At 38.3% G+C, this 18,741-nt stretch overlaps 1 protein-coding gene across 4 annotated transcripts in view; it reads right to left on the bottom strand.

Moving 5' to 3' along the window:
* EFR3A (EFR3 homolog A) overlaps positions 1-18,741 on the bottom strand; it is a 77,764-nt gene that overhangs the window by 19,630 nt on the left and 39,393 nt on the right. For 3 of the 4 annotated variants that reach the window (XM_082295434.1, XM_082295435.1, XM_082295437.1), the window contains 8 exons: positions 15,248-15,385; positions 10,389-10,467; positions 9,229-9,364; positions 7,863-8,027; positions 5,477-5,591; positions 3,608-3,659; positions 672-844; positions 147-222 (listed from right to left, as the gene is read on the bottom strand). In XM_082295434.1, coding sequence (XP_082151560.1) covers positions 147-222; positions 672-844; positions 3,608-3,659; positions 5,477-5,591; positions 7,863-8,027; positions 9,229-9,364; positions 10,389-10,467; positions 15,248-15,385 — 934 coding nt within the window. The remainder of the gene's footprint in view (positions 1-146; positions 223-671; positions 845-3,607; positions 3,660-5,476; positions 5,592-7,862; positions 8,028-9,228; positions 9,365-10,388; positions 10,468-15,247; positions 15,386-18,741) is intronic. The other variant, XM_082295436.1, reaches the window with a different exon arrangement.

Raw genomic sequence — 18,741 nt, 5'->3', positions numbered from 1 at the left:
TGAAATCACTGTCATATGATTACAATAATTTGAAACTGATCTTTGTGACTTGTTGCAAAACCACAGCTGTAGAAGAAAAGCAAAACCACTGGTTCAATTACTTTTATCTTATTTCTAAATACAAAAGTGATGTTTTAGTCTATTACCTTTTTCATGAAGCTCACGTCTTGCCTTGAAATCTTGTCTCGTTTTATCTTTAGATCAGAAACATCTGGTATTATTCTACAAATGAAAGAAATGTGTTGTTTTAGCAACAACAAACAACAAAAAAGTTGGAAAGGAAGAAAATGTGGAACACAGGAGCTATTCAAACAGATCTTGAGCCAATTCCCATTTTAATTATTCCATGCTTTACAAGGATATTCAAATTTCAGTTGAAGAGGGAAAACCAGAAAGAGAATTATGACAATCACATTTTTTTTATCTACATAATAGAAGATTTTTTTTCTTCCACAGCTAAACGAGCAGATATTTGTAATGGTCATTTAAATGCTGTGCTCTAAGGCTTACCTGTAAAACACTTGCCATCAATAAATGACACTGAGAACTGTACATTTAGCAAAACAGTGCATTAATAATTCATATTAGCAAAGACATTTAAAAATCAACAGTACTTGTCTTTCAGGTAATGAACTGGAATTTCCAGTAGGCCAATAAATAAAATGCAGTACCTTATCCCTCTGAGCTTGGCTCTGTTGTCGTGCCGATCGATGAGGTTGTGCAGGATTTCCAGGACCAGCTGCCTCAGCTCGGAGTCTTCCATGAGAGAAGGAGACAGCAACGGGTCCAGAAAGGGGGCAGGAAGTGCATTACTTATTGTTGTGGCTTTGTATCCTGAAGTCACCTGTTCATTGTTGCAAGTAAAATTAATGTGTCATTACTGCACTATAAGAATTAATTGCAGCTGTCACTCACCTTTTAGTGGGTTTGCTTTGGCATCGGCAAGGTGGATTCAAACTGAAGTATTGTATTAATTTTGAAAATTCCTGATCTCAGTATGAATTTGGAAGAACTTTAGCACACGTTTTCAAATTAACTCCCTCATGATAAAAGTATTTTTCAGGATTCTTTCTTTAGAAACACACCCAGAATCAAAAAATGAAGACATGATTTCTGTTTTTTTATATGGCCTATGAAAAGTTGCAGGGCATAAAATGAAGATGATAGTAATTCCAGTAGATAATTACAAAAGAGATTTTTCTATTTCAGGTTATTAGCTGTTCATACATGGTAGAGTAAGCTCATGTGAAATAAAAAATGAGATATGAAGGCCTATATGTACACCTTAAATGTTTACAGATACTATTTTAGTGCAAAACATGATGCAAGCAAATATGACTTTCTTAGAAATCTGGTACTATAGTGTTGTTTTTGCTTTTCTTAAAAAATTAATACTACCTCTGACTTGTCTCATTCAATTACTTTTAATTAAAGCAAACTTCTACCTAACTACTAGTTCAAACATTAATGAGCTGAACATTTACAGCAGTCAGAAATATTTAAAATTTACCATCCCTTAAAATGGAGGTTACCAGAACATTAGTCTCAAAACCAAAATGGATTCAGAAACTGCGAACTATATGTAACCTGTTGAGGATAAGGGGAGCAAAATTATTCAAAATTTAATTATAATAAATGCAATAACATTTTTATCTAAGACTTACATAATAATTGTATCTTCCTTATATATACTTCATACCCTTACAGCTTTTACGTGTGAACTGTGTTGTACTTGCTTTGGCTGGGATAGGTCATTTTTTTGATAGTAGCACAGATGCAGCTGTGTACTGAATTTGTGACCAAACCAGTGCTGCTAACACAGGGATGATTTAGCTACTGCTGAGCAGGGCTTACACACTTCTAGAGGGATATCCCATACTAAAATGTGTCGTGCTCAGCAGCAGAACAGGAGGCACTTTATGAGGGCTGCCACTGCTCAGGGACTGGGCTGGGTATCGGTTCGCTTGTAGTGAACAACTGGGTTTTATGTGGGGGTTTTGTTTTATTTTATTATTACTTCTTTTCCTCGTTTCTTGGTTTTGTTTTTCTTGGTTTCCTTTCTTTACTTACTAAACTGTCTTCATCTCAACCTACTTTTCTCTCTGGCCCCATTCTGATTCTCTCCCCCATGCCCCTGGGGCAGAGTGAGTGAGTGACTGGGTGGTCCCTGGTGCCTCTGGGATGTGGCTGGCACAGGAGCACCAGGGGACAGGAAGGTATCTGATCAATCATTCTGAAAATGGAAAATGACTGATATTACAAGCAGCAAAGCTGCAAATCTAAATGCACACTTTTAATGCAGTGCCAGATTTCACCTGCCTATACAGCATTAGCTTGTCTGCCTGTGTGTGTGCATGACAACAGACTAATTGTGTTATGAACTATTATTCTTTTGTAAAGAATACATGATGTACAATGATAAATTTTTTCCAAATATTTATCTATTCATTAGTAATTCATTAAGCACCAGAACAGTGACTTTCACACCTTTGTGCCATGATGGGATTTTACTTCCATAATCTGAAAGAGGATACAATCCAAAATTCAGTCTCCAAAATGTTGAATCCCTTCCACATGTACAGTTCGACTCCCTTAAAGCATACTTACAGGCTACGTAGCACCCAAAATCATTAGAACAATTCTTACCTATTTTAATGGAATTTTAAGACTGGTGAGATGAATATTGTCAAGAACAGTTTAGACATACCTGAGTCTATGTTTAATGAAGACAATGTGCAAAATGACCACCTGAGATCCTTCCTAACAAGTTTTCTATCTTTAAATTGCAACTGTGAATGCCCAGCTCTTTTGCAAACCAAAGTCTAACATTTCAGATTTGGACAAGCCAAGAACGATTCAATCTATTTGCCTAACACCATACACGAGTTTCATGTCAAAGCAGGGATAGAAACTCATTTTCCAGGAGGGCATTCTTCTGCTTTAGTCATTCTTTATGCCATTTCCCCAATTTGAGTCACTGAACAGTTTTCAGCTTCTGCAGCAAAACAGGCCAGGATTCTACTAGCAAGAGCCGCCTTTACTACCCACTTTCTGATTCTTGCCATCTGGGTCTATTTCCAGAAATACTCTTTGAAGGTTTACAGCTGAAAAATGTATTTGTGATAAAAAATTCAATCACACCTTAAAAGAAACTTGGGAAACATTAGGAAGGAAAGAACAACAGTGTCTGAGGTTCTGATGGCCTGGAGACAGGCATCCATTCCTACGGTTTTAAAAATAATGGCCATTCTACTAATTGCCACTTTTCCACGCTCAGAGATAAAAGTGATTTCACTTTGATGTTGCCAAGTATTGCTGGCAGAACTCAACCTACTCTATGATGTTCTTTTGGATCTGAAGATCCAGTTATAACTGACATTCACTGAAGTGCTCTAAGGGACGGAGGCGTATTTCCTGCGCTGTTTGTAATGTAAATTGGGAAAATGCTTTCACAATATTACACAATAGAATTACAGGTCTATGCAATATGAATGCATGTTTATTTTCATAATCCAGAGTTGTTATACTATACTTTTATATGTAAACATATACATATAGTGAAACACTGTGTGTTTATAACATAGTATACTAATCTCAGAAAGCTTACCATAAGTAAAGATCTCAATAACATGATTTGAATTCTCCTGGTTCCCAAATCTCTAAAATTGGAAAAAAAAAGTTGCAAATTAGGTTTTCTTGCTTATCTTTGAAATATTATTCTACTCTAGACATCATTCTCATTTTTGACAAGTGAATACAGCAGTCTTAGAAGGGATGCTGGATGATCACAGATAAAGGGAAAATATCTCTAACTGAGCTGCAGTAACTAAATGCTTTTGAAAGACAGGTTTACAGGAAGGCTTCAAAACAGAGCACGTGATATTGAAGAAAACAGTAAATTGTGTATGTGAAGCAGATCTAAATTTTCACGTTTTACTCAAAAATCTCTAAAATTTTCAACTACTACAAGCTTGACTATTTCCAAAAGCATCTGCACTAAAAATTTCTTCTGGATTAAAATGCAATTGAGTCTTCTAAGAAACGAGCACACTTCTTCTTTAAGTCAGACCCCAAAACGTTGAGAAAAAAAGTTATCTGCAAAATCAGTAGGAAAAACTGAAAGACTCCTCAGTTTTCATATCACAGGAAGGCACATGAAACACTACTTGACCTGTTCTTCATCTGTTTTCATTTCCCTTCTACAGGTACTAAAAGTAGCCAAATAGCTAATGGTATATAGTCACTCTTCTTGCAAGACCTTAGGAGATAAAAGTGGACTTGGAATAAATAAATTGCTCCATTCAAAGAGATTCTTTCAGGAAAGTAAAAAAGGTACAAGTCATTTTGTCCATTAAATAGCGTAAAGGAAGATCAACCCTCTTCACAAAAGCTGGCCTCCACTTAACAGTGGAAACTTCTGTCTTAATGGGCTATAATCCTGGCTGTTGCATCATTCAAATGCAGAAACCAAAATTTCAAGTAATGCAAGACTTTATCAGCACTCAGAAAGCCTTCTTTGTTCAGAGTGACATATGCAGATCATACTAACACACTGCTCAGGCATATATTTATGCAGAATTTCATAAATGGAAAACTGTACAGTTAAAAGACAAACAACCACCACCCCCAGCTGTTAATCCAAGTAGAGAATTTCATATGGATTCTTTCTTCAAATACCTCCATAATGAGTGACAACTGCCTGGCACAGACAGATTTGTATCTTCCATGGAATAGCATTCCATACTGCAAAGATACTGTATGAAAAGCTACCAAGAAGCTGGAGAATGACAATGATTTCCTACTTAACCTAGTAGTGGATCACTTATGTGGTGCAGTGTCCATGTCCATCTGGAAAGAACAGCTGCAGCCTTTTCAGTGACTTCCCCATACTGAGGAAATGCAGTCTTTTAAACAAAGTTATTCATGTCACAGGGAAAAGTATTCAGTGTAGGGCGACTTTTAAATTGTGGGTTTATTAAGTCTGCCCACTCACAGCTTTTTCCTATTTCTAAAGAGATAAGGAAAATCCAAAACTCACTGGAATTTCTGCAGTTACTTCATAATCTGAAGTCAACTCGTACAGAATTAAGAAAAACCCTTAAAAATAGTTTTTAAATTATGCAGCTATTTGAATGTATTTATAATTAAATTTCTCTCATTAGCAAAACACACAAAAAGTTATGGAATTAACAACTATATAGTACATAATTGCAGAAATATTTGTACAGATGCAGAGAGAAAGAGTGTTTTAGTGCAAAGTAAACTGCATTCCAATCAGGTATTTTCTATCAATAACATGCCTGTACGTTGAATTCATGTTGCTGACACTGTGTGTAACTTGGTTCTACATAGCATTCAATACAGCCCCTAAAGAGCAAAAATTTGCATTTCACTTTTCTTAATGTTTTTTACTTCTTATCAGGATTCTAAAATCTAGATTTTTAATTAGAAATTTATGAATGTAGGATATACAAACCCAAGGTGACTGGGATCCAGTATTTGTGAAGTTGTCCCCAAAACAGGAACTTTGCTCATAATGAACATCATAATCTCTGATCTCTGGTAATCTGGAAGATTGCTTCCAAAAAATCCTAAATAAAAAGAGAATGAAATCACAGAAGAAAAGATATATAGGGCTTTCCTCTTTATATGAAAAGGCTTATAAATACAAGGAGTATTTTAACAAGGTGAAAATAGATGAAGAATAAAACTATGATTTGTTTTAGGGTATATTCTCATGTTCATTTCTGCTGAATGATTTTAGAGAGTCTTTCCATGACACTCATTTTCATCTTTGAATCCTAAAACCTTCTAATTTTATCCTCCTCTAAATACACCATTTCAAAATTAAGTATTTGGAGTCTTCTAAATACACCATTTCAAAATTAAGTATTTGGAGTCTATCAATTTGTACATAGTGAGCAAGTGGAAGTGTTTCTCATGGCACACCGTACTGTTACTTTTGTCTGTTAAGTCTCCATTAAGTATTACAAGTGAGGGGACAGAAATCCCAGAGACATACAAGTATTTTATGACTGTTGCTGCTCTTGGGGAGTGATGAGGTGAGCAGCTTCTGTGCCAGCACCATGGGGAGAGGATCACTCCAGCATGGGGCACAGGGAGGGTTCCTGGGCCAGGGGAACCTCAGGGCAGCAGAAAGAGCCACAATGGCTGAGGGAACCTGGGCAGGGCCAGGAGAAATGTCAGGCACACACACCTCCCTGCCTTAAAAGAATCCCTTAGGAAGTGCCAGCACCAGCTGGCAGGCAGGAAGGGCACTGTAGCTCCACCAGCTGCACCAAGGAGAAATGGTTTCCACTCACAGAAGACGCCATCCTCTCCCAGCTCTGCGCCCACCACAACTGAAGCAGCTTCCCTGACACAGCTCCAGTGGAAACAGCTGCCATCCCAGAGCCAGCTCCAGGCTGGGCCCTGCTCTCACGGCAGCACAGCCACAGCAGTGACACAGCTGTGGCACTGTGCCCAGGGAATTGAGATAGCACTGTTATTCCCAACATTCCTCATGGAAAGAAATTGGGGGGTTTGGATTAATGGCAACTTGAGTGTGACTCAAGTGTGCCCTGGCAACCAAATGGGCCAACTCTGCCCTGTGGTGTACCAAGCACAGCATCACCAGCTGGTTGAGGAGGTGACTGTTCCATCTACACTGCACTGCTACAGCCCATCCTCGAGTCCGTGTTTTGAGTGCTGCTATCTAAGAACATCAAACACCTTCAAGGGAGGCAGCAGAAGGGGAGGTGCAGATCTCTCTGGTGACCAATGACAGGACACAAAGAAATGCAAAAGCATTCCCCATCAGGGGAAGTTCAGATGGAACATTAGGAAAAGGTTCTTCACTGAAAGGATGGTTGGCCACTAGACCAGGCTCCCCAGGGAAGTGGTCACAGCACCAAGCCTGACAGAGTTTAAGCAGCATCTGGACAATGCTCCCAGGCACATGGTTTACTTGAAGCAGTCCTGGGAGGAGCAGAGAGTTGGACTTAATGATCCTTATGGGACCTGTCCAACTCCAGATATTCTATTTTATTACTGTGCAATAGTATAATGCTAACTTCAATAGAAAAAAGCTTCACTTTAAAAGATTAGGTTGTGGGGGTCTCTGGGATTTTTTTTGGTGGGGGTTTAATATTTTAACTGGGCAGTTTTACTGCAATGGGGAGAAATAATCTACTACATATTTGTTACTGCTCTAGAAAGCTTCAAGGCAAGCAAAGGTACAGATTAGTGAACAACATTTAAGTTACGTTCCCCCTTGTTCTTTCAGAAAAGGACAAATAAATGCACCCCAATATATAACATCAATACCATAAAGGGAAAATCTGAGAAAGGGGAAGATGCTATTTTAAGAAAATAATTTTCAGTGCTGTGCATTAAAGTACTTCAGTTAAGTCATGGTAGCACAACTGGCCATTAGGTGTCATTGTTGCTACTATGTTTAACATTCATTACTATCAATTTTAAAGTAGTACCTACTAAAATATGTATTACTGTATATGACTGTTTGCAGTGATCTTCATAAAAGGACTAATATCAGTTCTGTACCAAAGGCAGAGATTTTTACATTTCAAGGGCCACAAAATAATATAATTAAAATTAATTTTAAGTCCACCAGCATTTTTAATTTTCGTAAGCTTCTTGGGCTATGTGCTCAGTTAGCATTTAAAAGAACGACCTTTCAGAAATCAGATACATAAAGCAAGCCTGAGAATAAGAGGCAAACACAATCAGATACCACACTTGGTAGCATTCGTTGATGATTCAAGCTGGTGAAATATCATCTCATTGGGGAAGGGGGAAAAGGGGAGGAATTTTAAGTGAGCCTGTGTCATTGTGTTACTCACCAATTGTCTGAATAATTGCATTCTGGACAATCCTCTCATCGCTCTCCTTGGAGCTTGTGCTCAAAGTGGCACTTCCTGCTGAACTGCGCCTGTCACCCAGCTCCAAGTCAACACTGATGCGCAGGTGCTTCAACAAGGTATTAAAAACCTCCAGAACTGTTGGGCCTGGAAACAACAAATAACAGTGATTGCACCTGTCAAGGGGAAGATGTCTAAAGAAAATTAAAACTGTGCTTTTCAATCCCTTTTCACAAGAAATGAGAGTAGGATGAAAAGAATCAAGTGAAATTCAGTGTCTGAGGCATCAGGACTAGGGATAAACTTTTGAGGTGTGCCTACACCTTGATATTTTAGAAATTAACTTGGAATCAGGAAATACAATCAGGTATGTATGCATAATCCATTACGATCCATTACTGAGTCTGGCCAGGATGGAGGTAACCCGATTTTCCTTGTGCATGTGGTTTTTGCTGCACCCATGAAACTGCCTTTATCTTGATCCATGAAACTTCTCACCTTCTTTCTACAGTGTCCCTGTCCTGTGGGAAAGGGGAGTGCAAACAGCCCAAAGTCAACTCACCATGCAAGCTTCAGATACAAAATAGGAGTGGTTGCTGAAATTAAGCATCAATAATGGATTAAACTGCAGGTACTTGCCCCTGAACTTCAGTTCTTTCAAAACCTGCTACTAAAATCCAGATCTATAGATTGGATCAAAAAATGAGCGCTTTTCATCATATGGTCAAAGATTTCGTAAGTCTGTGCATGCAAGTGTGTCTCATATAAAGAGGAAGGAAAGACTCAGGCTCAAGCTAATGAAGCAAAACAGTAATATTTCAGCAGGACACCAAAGAACATCAGGAACAGAGCACATGAGTGTACATCTCTTCATAAGTACTCTTATTTCAAGGAACTATCCTAATCTTAAATGACGTGTTTTACCTTATTTCAGCTGCTTTACAGTTAATAAAGTAAAATTTCTCAAAGATCATTCTACTCCCACATTACCACTCAGGTCACAGCTGTATTGCAAAGCAACAGTGCTCTTGACATTTTGTAGTGACACACAATTCTCTCAGACTTTATAATTTCTCTTCAAATAGGAATACCTGCCTTTCACAATTTTTTCACTCATTTTGTCAATGCAAAGGGTTATATAACCGTCAAACAACCAAGTACATATGTTCAGAGTAACTGCAAACCAAGTAAGATTTCAAGCATTTTATGAGCACAAAGGAGAAAAAAATTAATAAATATAAAACCTTCTCAAAATAATGTGTCCAATCAGTCTGAAATCAAAGTGAAAATGAGCACAACTCTCCAAATTTATCCTTTGACCTGATGCCTTTAATTTAATACAACTTACCTATTGATCCTTTAGCTGCTATTGCAACTGCTTCCAGAAGAACCTGAATAATGCCAGCACGAACTCGCGGTGAATCCCTTTTGCGGACATCAAGGTGTCCAAGGATTTCTTGTATTACATGATGGGAATATTGTGCCTATTAAAAAAATAGACAGAAAATCTACATCTGTGACTTTAACAAGAATAAACTCATACACCACTCAGCTATGGTCATGACCATATTCCCATTCTGCAAAATTTTCATTCAGAAATTTATAAAAATTACAATAAACTAATGACTAAATACAGATTCAAAAAACTGCCATGAGAGATGAAGCCATACTGGTTCATTCAGCCAGCCCAGTGTACAAAAGCTTAGAGTCTTAAAATATCCAGGAACATCTACAAGCACAGAGGAAGCGTGAAGTGGTCCTTCACTCAGCTAACTGCAGTTCAAGGACTTCAGCACCATTGACATAAATGCTGAGAAAACTCAGCTTTATTCCACAAATGTGGAATTTTACACTTCTCTTTTGGGCATCTGCGTTTGATGCAATCCAAGAATAATACCTTGATGTTTACAACAGACAATCATAGACTCATTGAATGTCTTGAGTTGTGAGATACATTAAAGACCATCCCATTCCAAGCCACCTGCCATGGGCAGGGACACCTTCCACTGGACCAGGTTGCTCAAAGCCCCATCCAACCTGGCCTTGAACACTTCCAGGGATGAGGCAGCCACAGCTTCCCTGTGCAACCTGTGGCAGTGCCTCACTACTCTGCTGATAAAGAACTTCTTCCTAATACCCAATGTCTACCTTCTCTCCTTCAGCTTAAGGCCACAACACAGGTGACTCACTATTAAAAATCCTCAGCACAACACAGTTGCACGTGAAGCTGTTTTCTTGGGTTGGAAAAGCAGCACAGCTGAATGGCACAAAGAAATAACCAACTTGAGAGTTTTCTTTGTCAAGCACAATGTCACACCAGCATGGTTACCCTGCTGCTTGTTCTGGAGCTTAGAAGCACCACCCCACTACCTTCCATTGGATCTTTTGGATTCTTTGACTTCATCTACTGTCTACCACTAGCATGGTGAGATGAACATTTAAACCTCTCTCATGTGCCTGAAGCATCTATGCAAAGAAAAAAAAAAAAAAAAAAAGAGAAAATCCTACCTGTATAGAATACATGATGATTTTAAAGCAGGAAACAGCAAATTCATTAGGATCCCATAGTTTATGATGGTCTAAATGCCTGTAAGCAAAAATTAAATAGACCTGAAATAATGACATTCCACAGATATAATAAATGGTATCTTAGAGTTTTCTCAAAATTCAACTCAAAAGGATCACTTACTTACATAAAACCTGTATACAATGACTTATGAACTAGGTGAGACATTTAGAACTTCAGAAAACCACTTGTTTTCTAGGTTTAGGATGTGATCACAAAACATTTGGCTGAACAGAAATTCCTGATCTTCCAGTTCCAGAAATTTAAAGAACCTAGTTACACCAAAGATATATAGTTAAGAATATACTGCTTCCACAGTTCATGAATAAAAATTGCTGTAATATTAGACGCTTATTTACATGAAAGGGATCTGCTGAAGTGGATGGTTGCAACACATTGACAAACCTCTACTCTACAGAAGATAAATAAATTGTTTTGAATTACACACTGCAAAATAATTAGGGCTGAATGCTCCATCCAGAACAAAACTCTACGAAATATTTTTGTTATCATGGTGGTTTCATAAATAAAATATACAGAAAAAAAAGAGCTACTCTTTGTGCATATATGCCTTTACATTCTGAAGCATTTCAGCACTTTCTGCAAGAAATATCAAAACAAAATCCAAATAATAAATGCATCAGTTTCTCTTTAAATGGGATAGGAACCACAAATGAAAAATAACTGTCAGCGTTTCTAGCAAATACAAAAATTCTGCTTAAACAGAAATGTTGAAAGCTATGAATAGGGCACACAAATTTTTGCACAAAAGAGATCTGAGTCCCCAGAAAAGCATGACAAAAATAACTGTGTTTTTCATTCTAGAAGATTGAAGAAAAGGTAATTTTGGACACATTTTAATTGGAATGATTTAGGTTTTAAAAAAATCAAAACAAATCCACAAATTCACCAATGAACAGCAAACATGCCTAATCAACAAAAAAAGTTTGTAACAGAAACTGAAATTAGGTTGTGTTCCTGAACAGGTATCTGAATCTCAGCTACTGAATCATTACTGCTCTCCCCTTCCTCAAAGAACTTAGGAAACATATAAAGATGCTTGAAACAACAAACTCAAAAGCCCTACAGGTGAAAGAAGTCAGCGCTGTGAACACAGGAGGACTGGCTCGATGCTTTGTTCTCTGCCTAGAATCTGGAGATTTCAATTCACTCACTGGGCTGCTCCCAGCCCAGTGACCCATCTGAGTACACAGGTCTCCTCAAGGCTGATTAAACCAGATGACACAAAGCATCTCCTGTGCCCTAAATTACCTCGCATTACAATGCGGAGATTAAAAAAAAAGTTCTGCCATTTGACACATCACATACCTTTAAAAGAAATCCCTACAGGAAAGAATGTCAGGAATTTTAAAGGTATTTGGCTGCCCAGATAACAGCAGATTTGCATTACTAAATATCCAGCCTGAATACTTGTTGGGGATAGCTGCCTTTCTTGTGCACACTGAAAATGCACAGGCATATTTAATTCTGCCTTGGGACAGAAAACCAAACAAAACTACCTCTTTAAGTTCTTCAAGGCTTAGTGGCTCATAATGTATTTGTTCATGTCTTTTTCCTCTATTAATATTATTCCAGTACAGTCCACCATATCTTGTACATGATGGCTTATTTTAGGTAACCTATTTTATTTTTGCCTCATCAAATAGAAAATCATACTTTCCACTATCTTCTCCTGATTGGAACTGATCTTTTAATCTTTCAGGGCAGTATGTGTTCTCTGTTACCCTTGACAGTTGCTATTCATCTGCCCCAAAGATCCATTCAGGCAGATTACGGTCAACTACATCCCATATCATGTAAAAAAGAGAAAAAAAAATCCCTCTCTAAACAAGACATACAGTTTTATTTTTCCAGAAAGGCCAAGTATTAGCTGCTTCAGGTAGATGAACTGCTGGGAGGACAGCAGGGGGAAGATGCCAGCCTTGGTTAAAGCTTTGTGTAACAGCTCAATGGGCAGGATACTTTGTGTACTGGAATTTTCCTCCAAAGGACAGCAGGATTAGATTCCTGTAGGTGATGTATTTTACTGATCATAACAAGTGTATTCAATGTAGTTTTGTTTTTGCAAAAGACAGTAAAGGGTATTTTCACTATGGTGCATTTACTTCAGTTAAAATCAAGTCACACCTTAACTCCATTTTTTTTTTTTTTTTCCCAAATTACATGTCTTTAAATAAAGGATATCTAAGACTGCAAAACACTCTATTCCTGGATTAACAAATTTCAAACTCTGCCTTCCATTGAGATCTGCTGCATATATGTAGCAAATGTGCACAATTAGGTTTCTCAATTTCAAAAGGACAGCAGAACTGATGATGCAAATTTCTGGAGAGAGAGCCAATGATCCCTGAATTCTCTCCCAGTACCACACACGCAAGCAATCCCTATAGTAATAGATGATAAATTCATCCTGAGGATTAGAAGGCATAACTGAGGCACACATGTATGGGAATATATAAAATATTCTTCTTTTGCATCATGTTTGCTGACAGAATATTAAACACCAGTCTGTTAATATTCCAAACCCCTGCACACATGATGTGATAACTGACAAGAATGGAAATACAGTTGTGAAGTTTCACTAGATTTCTGGATCTCTCTGAATCTGCTTAATTCTATTCACCATTGCAAATCCACGCTAAGTACGTCTCAATAGCTTCTGACTGTTGACACAACATACACAATTTTTTCAGGTAATGTTAACGTAAAATTTTTTGACTTTCATTAGGCAATTTGTGAGACTGATCTGTAAGATTTTATTACAAATTATTATTTGAGAGTTTCTAGCTACTGCATGTAGACACTTATAACCATGGAGATTTTCTGCCAAAGGCAAGGAGAATTAACGTCAATCCAAACCTATACCAGGAGACTGACTTTAGATTTCTACTATCTTCATTACATTTAAATCCTTCAATCAATGAATACACCCTGCCTCATGACACAAGCAGCAGTGATCTCTCAGTTTCGCAAGGAAATGATAGCATGTTGGCTGATACTGCAGTGCCACATGAAGCAAGCCTTCAGGTGGGGAACTGAACCTGCACCTTCATGTTAGCATTGTAGTAAGAGGCCTTATCCGTATTTCCTGAGTTTCCTTAAAAGCTGTGAAATAGCTGAAAATTGTTAGAAGAAACTGTTTTCTAATCATAAGCTAAGTCAAGTTTTTCAATCCGATACAGTGCAATAGACTATTTCAAACTTTCATTCTAACAGTTCTGTCATTCACAAAATGAAGTTGATTAGGTAGAGCACACTCTTGCTGTTTAGAAAAGACTGCTTGAAATTGCATTTTCTGCATCTCTTCCTCTTCAAAAATACTAAACCTTTACAGCAGTCATTTTTAGAAAGACACATTTGGCGATTTGTCCTCAAAGTAGAACACAAAAATGGTGACTACAAAGACTCGCTATTCATAGAAGAGATAATATATTCTGAGTAACTGGTCATTATGTGGCACACAGAGGTGCACACAGTCAACTTGTTCCTTACAGTCATAGCATGTAAGAAAACAAAATAGGCTGGAAATAGTATTATAGAGACACAGGCTTTAGATCAGCCACAGGAAAAGCAGCTATGGCACCTTCTCAAATCCCAAACCAAGCACTACCTCTAGTCTAGGGAATCAGCAATTATTCATAGGAAACTTCCCTGATACTAAAATGATTGAAAAGACTGAAGTCACTGCAAATGATGATAAAGTTTTGAGATAAACCCATAAAAAGAATTGAAAAGTGGTAAGAAAGCAGCTGCAGTATGGTACCAAGTAGTCCACCCAGACTGTTTAGTACCTAGGTGTTCCCTGTGATCACAGTTATTTTAGAGGAATGCAAATTTTACAACTAGGAAAGAATGAGTATTTTTTAATAAAACACTCAACTTTGCAACAGAAACTCCTATCAGGTTGGTATAACAGGTACATACAGAAAGTAAGAGAATGGTACAGCTCTTTGTAGTCAATGCTTTTTCAGGATGAACAAGGGGTTACAAAAGTTTTCTGCCTTCAACACCAACCCTATCTTCATTTGTAATTTCTGTTCTTACCGTTAGTAATTTGAAAATGGCTTTTGATATCTTGAAGGTCATTCAGTATATAAATAAAATACTTAATTTTGGTGGGAAGAACTAGGCCATCTAAGAGAACATATTCCTGTACCCGAGATGTACCTTGAAAAATCTACAAGAAGCAAGCAGGTCTCCTCACCACCAGGAAAAGCCAGCGTTTGAAAGTGGTATCACCTAGTGTTAATGTATCAGGTATAATTTGTACTGTGTCTGTTTGTGCATAATGTGCATACTGTGTGCATATCTGCCACTCACTACTAAATGAGCTGTTAAAGATATTCCTCACAGAATATTGAAACAGGTCCTGGAAGAAAATGGCAGGAAAATATAAATTGTAACTTTATGGGGGCACAGTATTCCTTTGTGCTACTTGTACTTTACTTGTTTTGCCACTGATTGTAACACTCATCTCTGGGGCATTAACAGCTTGGATAAAGTTTCCCACTGAAAAAAAGTAAGGCCAGCTGAAGCAACAAGTCACGTAAATTATTGTATTTTGCTTCTAAAAATCAGTAAAGCAGGACATGCATTCCTCCATAACTACCTTCAAGTTTACAGACAGGCAGCAAAGAGGAAAGATTAAAAGAGGGGCAATTATTTTTAAGAAATGTGAATGGAAACCTTTGAGTTGAAAAGTAGGAGAAAATTTAATGCAACAGAATTGAGGATGAAATAAAGAAAACCTCTTAAGATCTGCCATGAATTTTCAACTTACGCAAAAACCGGTCTGACAGCATTATTCATATTTCCATAGGTTGCTCGTCCCAGTAGTTCCCTGAAACAATTCTCAGCCAGCACAGAAGGATTTTCTTCTTTCACTCCTCCTGTAGGAGAGGACTGGGGGCCTGTTCTGCTGAAATAAGACAAAATGCATTGATTATATTACTGACTATATTCACCTTTTCTTTACTGTATCCACCCTTGGTATTAAAACATTCATGAGTCACACTCTTGAACTAGGCAAGAACAGTATTTAAAATATGCATTGAACCAGAATTCTGAATAAAATATTTTATTCTCTTATAGCAGGACCATAGATCATCATCTGTTCACTCAGTACTGACCACTGTATTAGTAAGTATTTACATGGCTGTAGTGGTTTGGTCCAAAATACTCATTACTGTTTATCTGCTGTGAGATAAGAATTAGGAGAAATGCAAAGCAGGCAACAAACTTGAAAGAATATAAAGAAGTTTATTAACAGACCTAAAAGAAGGGAAAAAAAAAATTATACCACCTTCAGAACTCTCCTCCTCCCCCCACCTTCCTCCCTTCTCCCACTGACAATGTAAAAAGACAACCCTTAAGATGTTCAGTCTGTTTACCACTGCCATAATAACCTTGTTCAGTCCATTTAGAAAGAGAAGTCTCTTCTTGCTCATGCTATGAAAACATTATCACAACGAGACAGCTGCCCACTTCCAAATATTGTTCAGTCCATTTAGGAAGAGAAGTCTCTCTGCTCGCATGTGAGTCCCTTCCCCCGACTTGCAGCTTTTCCCGCAACTGCTTTCGAGGGTCCACTCTTGAAGTTTTCTGGGGTACAATTTTAAGGTTGAGCCATTCAGAAACAAAAACAGAGGCCCTTCTCCTTCCCTGGGAGCAAAGGGTCTTCCTCATCTTCATTGTTAGGACTATCTCTGGGAGCATCTCTAGGAACTGAGGTTTTCTCCTTTCCCAATTGGAGCAAAAGTCCTCATCTGGTTCAACTCTAGGAACTGAGGTTTTCTCCTTTCCCGTTTGGAGCAAAAGTCCTCATCTGGTTCATCTCTCCCTGTCCAAACTTCTCATGAAATTACAGCTGTGTCAGCATCTGCCTATCTCAGCGCAGGTGCTTTTGCTTACGAGTTGAACACTCCACCCCCCATATCTTCATGGAATTACAACGGGATACTCTGATATATCATAGCTTCACAACAGAATTTCAGCTTTAAGCATCTCCTCTCTCTCTTCCCTAGGGTTTTCAGCTCTTCACAGCAGTAAAAGGGTTAATCTCACCTCGGCCTTGCAGCTTTGCAGCTGGAATGTTGAATTTTTCTTATCGCAGTGGAGAGGGGGGAGAGCCGAGCCGCTCCGGCTGCCCACGGCAAGGCAGTGGGGGGGGTTCCATGGCTGGAACAGGTCCATGGCTCCAGGATGGCCGTGGCCCGGCCCAGCCTGGCCCAAGCAGGGCCTGGCTGAGCCCGCTGGCCCCCACACGGGGCCCGCAGCCACCTGTGCCAGCGCCAGAAACGAGAGAGAGCTTGGAGGGGGAGTTTGCCTATTCTTAAATGTGGATCACAGAGGTGGTCACAACTTTAAGTGGCTTAGAGAATTGTCCATATTCAAAGTGGCCAGCTGATAGGTTCTAAGGTCCCAGAGGAAACTGTAAGCACCCCTTAGCAAGGACATCCCTTCCGGGACTATGATTGCTAACCTATGACAATGGCAAACACAAAAGCTGCTAATATTCAGTTAACTTGTTACCCACCACATTTTGACAAACCACTATGTGTTGCTAACAATGAATGAAGGCTGTGAAACCATGAAAAAGTTAGACAGAATCTTAGTAATTTTGTTCAAATTAACTACTGAGTCCATACTGTGTGGGTGAGCATTAAATGAAAACTCCAATACTTCTGCACAAACAGATGGCTTGTGAGTTGAAAAAAAATGTCTGAGTGAACTAATCAGAACATTACTACCCACACAGTTACCTCTAAATAGGCAGTGTAGAAGTTGGTCACCTTTTAACTGAGTGTCTTCCATCATTACTGTGGACAGGGCGCTACTGAGCCCCTTGCTGTGGGCACCATGGTGAAAACAGGCTTCAGAAAGAAAGCAAACGGCTTCCCCTGAGGTACCTCTATCACTTATCAAGAGTCATTGTACAGGTGGCAACTTTTTTATTTTCTCTCACAAAACACATTATAGAAATTCAACTGAGGATTCATTCGCCTACATTAACATTATGCATCTTTAATTTTAGATTGCAGAAATCAATATGCTAAATCCTTAAACAAAATTTCAGTTCTGCAGTGTAAACTTGTCTGGTAAATATGTTTTAAAGTGCCCACTAAGAGCATCCAGTTTAGTTAAGTACCATAAAACCTTAGCTTTAGAGCATTATAAAAAGTTGCAAATTGAAATACCAAATGAACATGTTAACATCATAGTTGTAATGTATCATCTGATGGCAAAGGATTTTCTAGTGTTTCAATACTACTGAAATTTGCCTTATGAAAATCCTGTTGCCTCTGGAAACATCACTGTTTCAGGAGTTACCGCAACAGCGCTAGTTTGTCAGATTTTAATAACAGAAAAGCCTCAGGAACCCTGTTAGATAATTAAGGAAAAACAGTTTTACAAGTGCAGCATGATTAGAATTTTAAAATGCATGACAATTTGTATATAATCCACCACAAGCACCTCTAAACTCCAGCTTTATCCAACTGCTGTGCCACTCAATCTCTCTGTTTCTTCCTTCCCCTGTATGGCATGGACTCTGATCTAGGGAGATGGGCACTCACAGCACAGAGAACGTACAAGAGACAGTGCAGGACTGTCATTTCCATTGCTGTTTTGACACAGATTCCCTAACATATGACAGCATTGTAAAGGTGGTGTGTGGGGAGGAAAAAGAAAGCAGGCTGCATAGGACACAGAGCTAGGTCTGTCTGAAAGAATTCCAGTTAAAATGAAGTAAAAATAAGTTATGTTTTAAATGTTTGTATATGCAAACCTACAGAAGGTGACTTCTCAGCACTGCTTGGAGTCTTTTTTTAGATGAATCTTCCTAGTGTAAAATGTTACTCTTGGATTGCCTCAGAATGTCTAAAATTATCTTGCGTTGTCTGTAGGAATAACATTTTATTTTGAACTTTAACAGCACCTACCTCAAAGTATTTCTCAAAGTAAGTGTCCCTTGGCATTGTCAGATAGTAAGACAATGAATATTGAATAATCTTTTTAGTTTTAGAGGAAAGCTTTGTACAGCCTCTTAAGTTTCTAGATTCAAATGAGCAACTCATACTCATTTTGTTTCACTGATTTGGTTTTTACAGAAATACCAGAAAACCTCTGAGAAATCCAACAGCAACAGTTAAGAAAAAAATAGTAGTATTCCTCTGCACCTAGAGCTTTTGTACTACAGCAAGAGAGCTGAAAATACGCTTTGCAATGAAATGGGCAAGGACAACTCCCTCTGGCTGCTCTACCGACTGTTTTGTG

This window comes from Coloeus monedula (assembly GCF_965178545.1).
Source record: "Coloeus monedula genome assembly, chromosome: 1".
NCBI classification, from domain to species: Eukaryota; Metazoa; Chordata; class Aves; order Passeriformes; family Corvidae; genus Coloeus; species Coloeus monedula.
The sequence above is the reverse complement of the archived record's forward strand: the minus strand, read 5'-3'. Positions and strand labels throughout refer to the sequence as shown.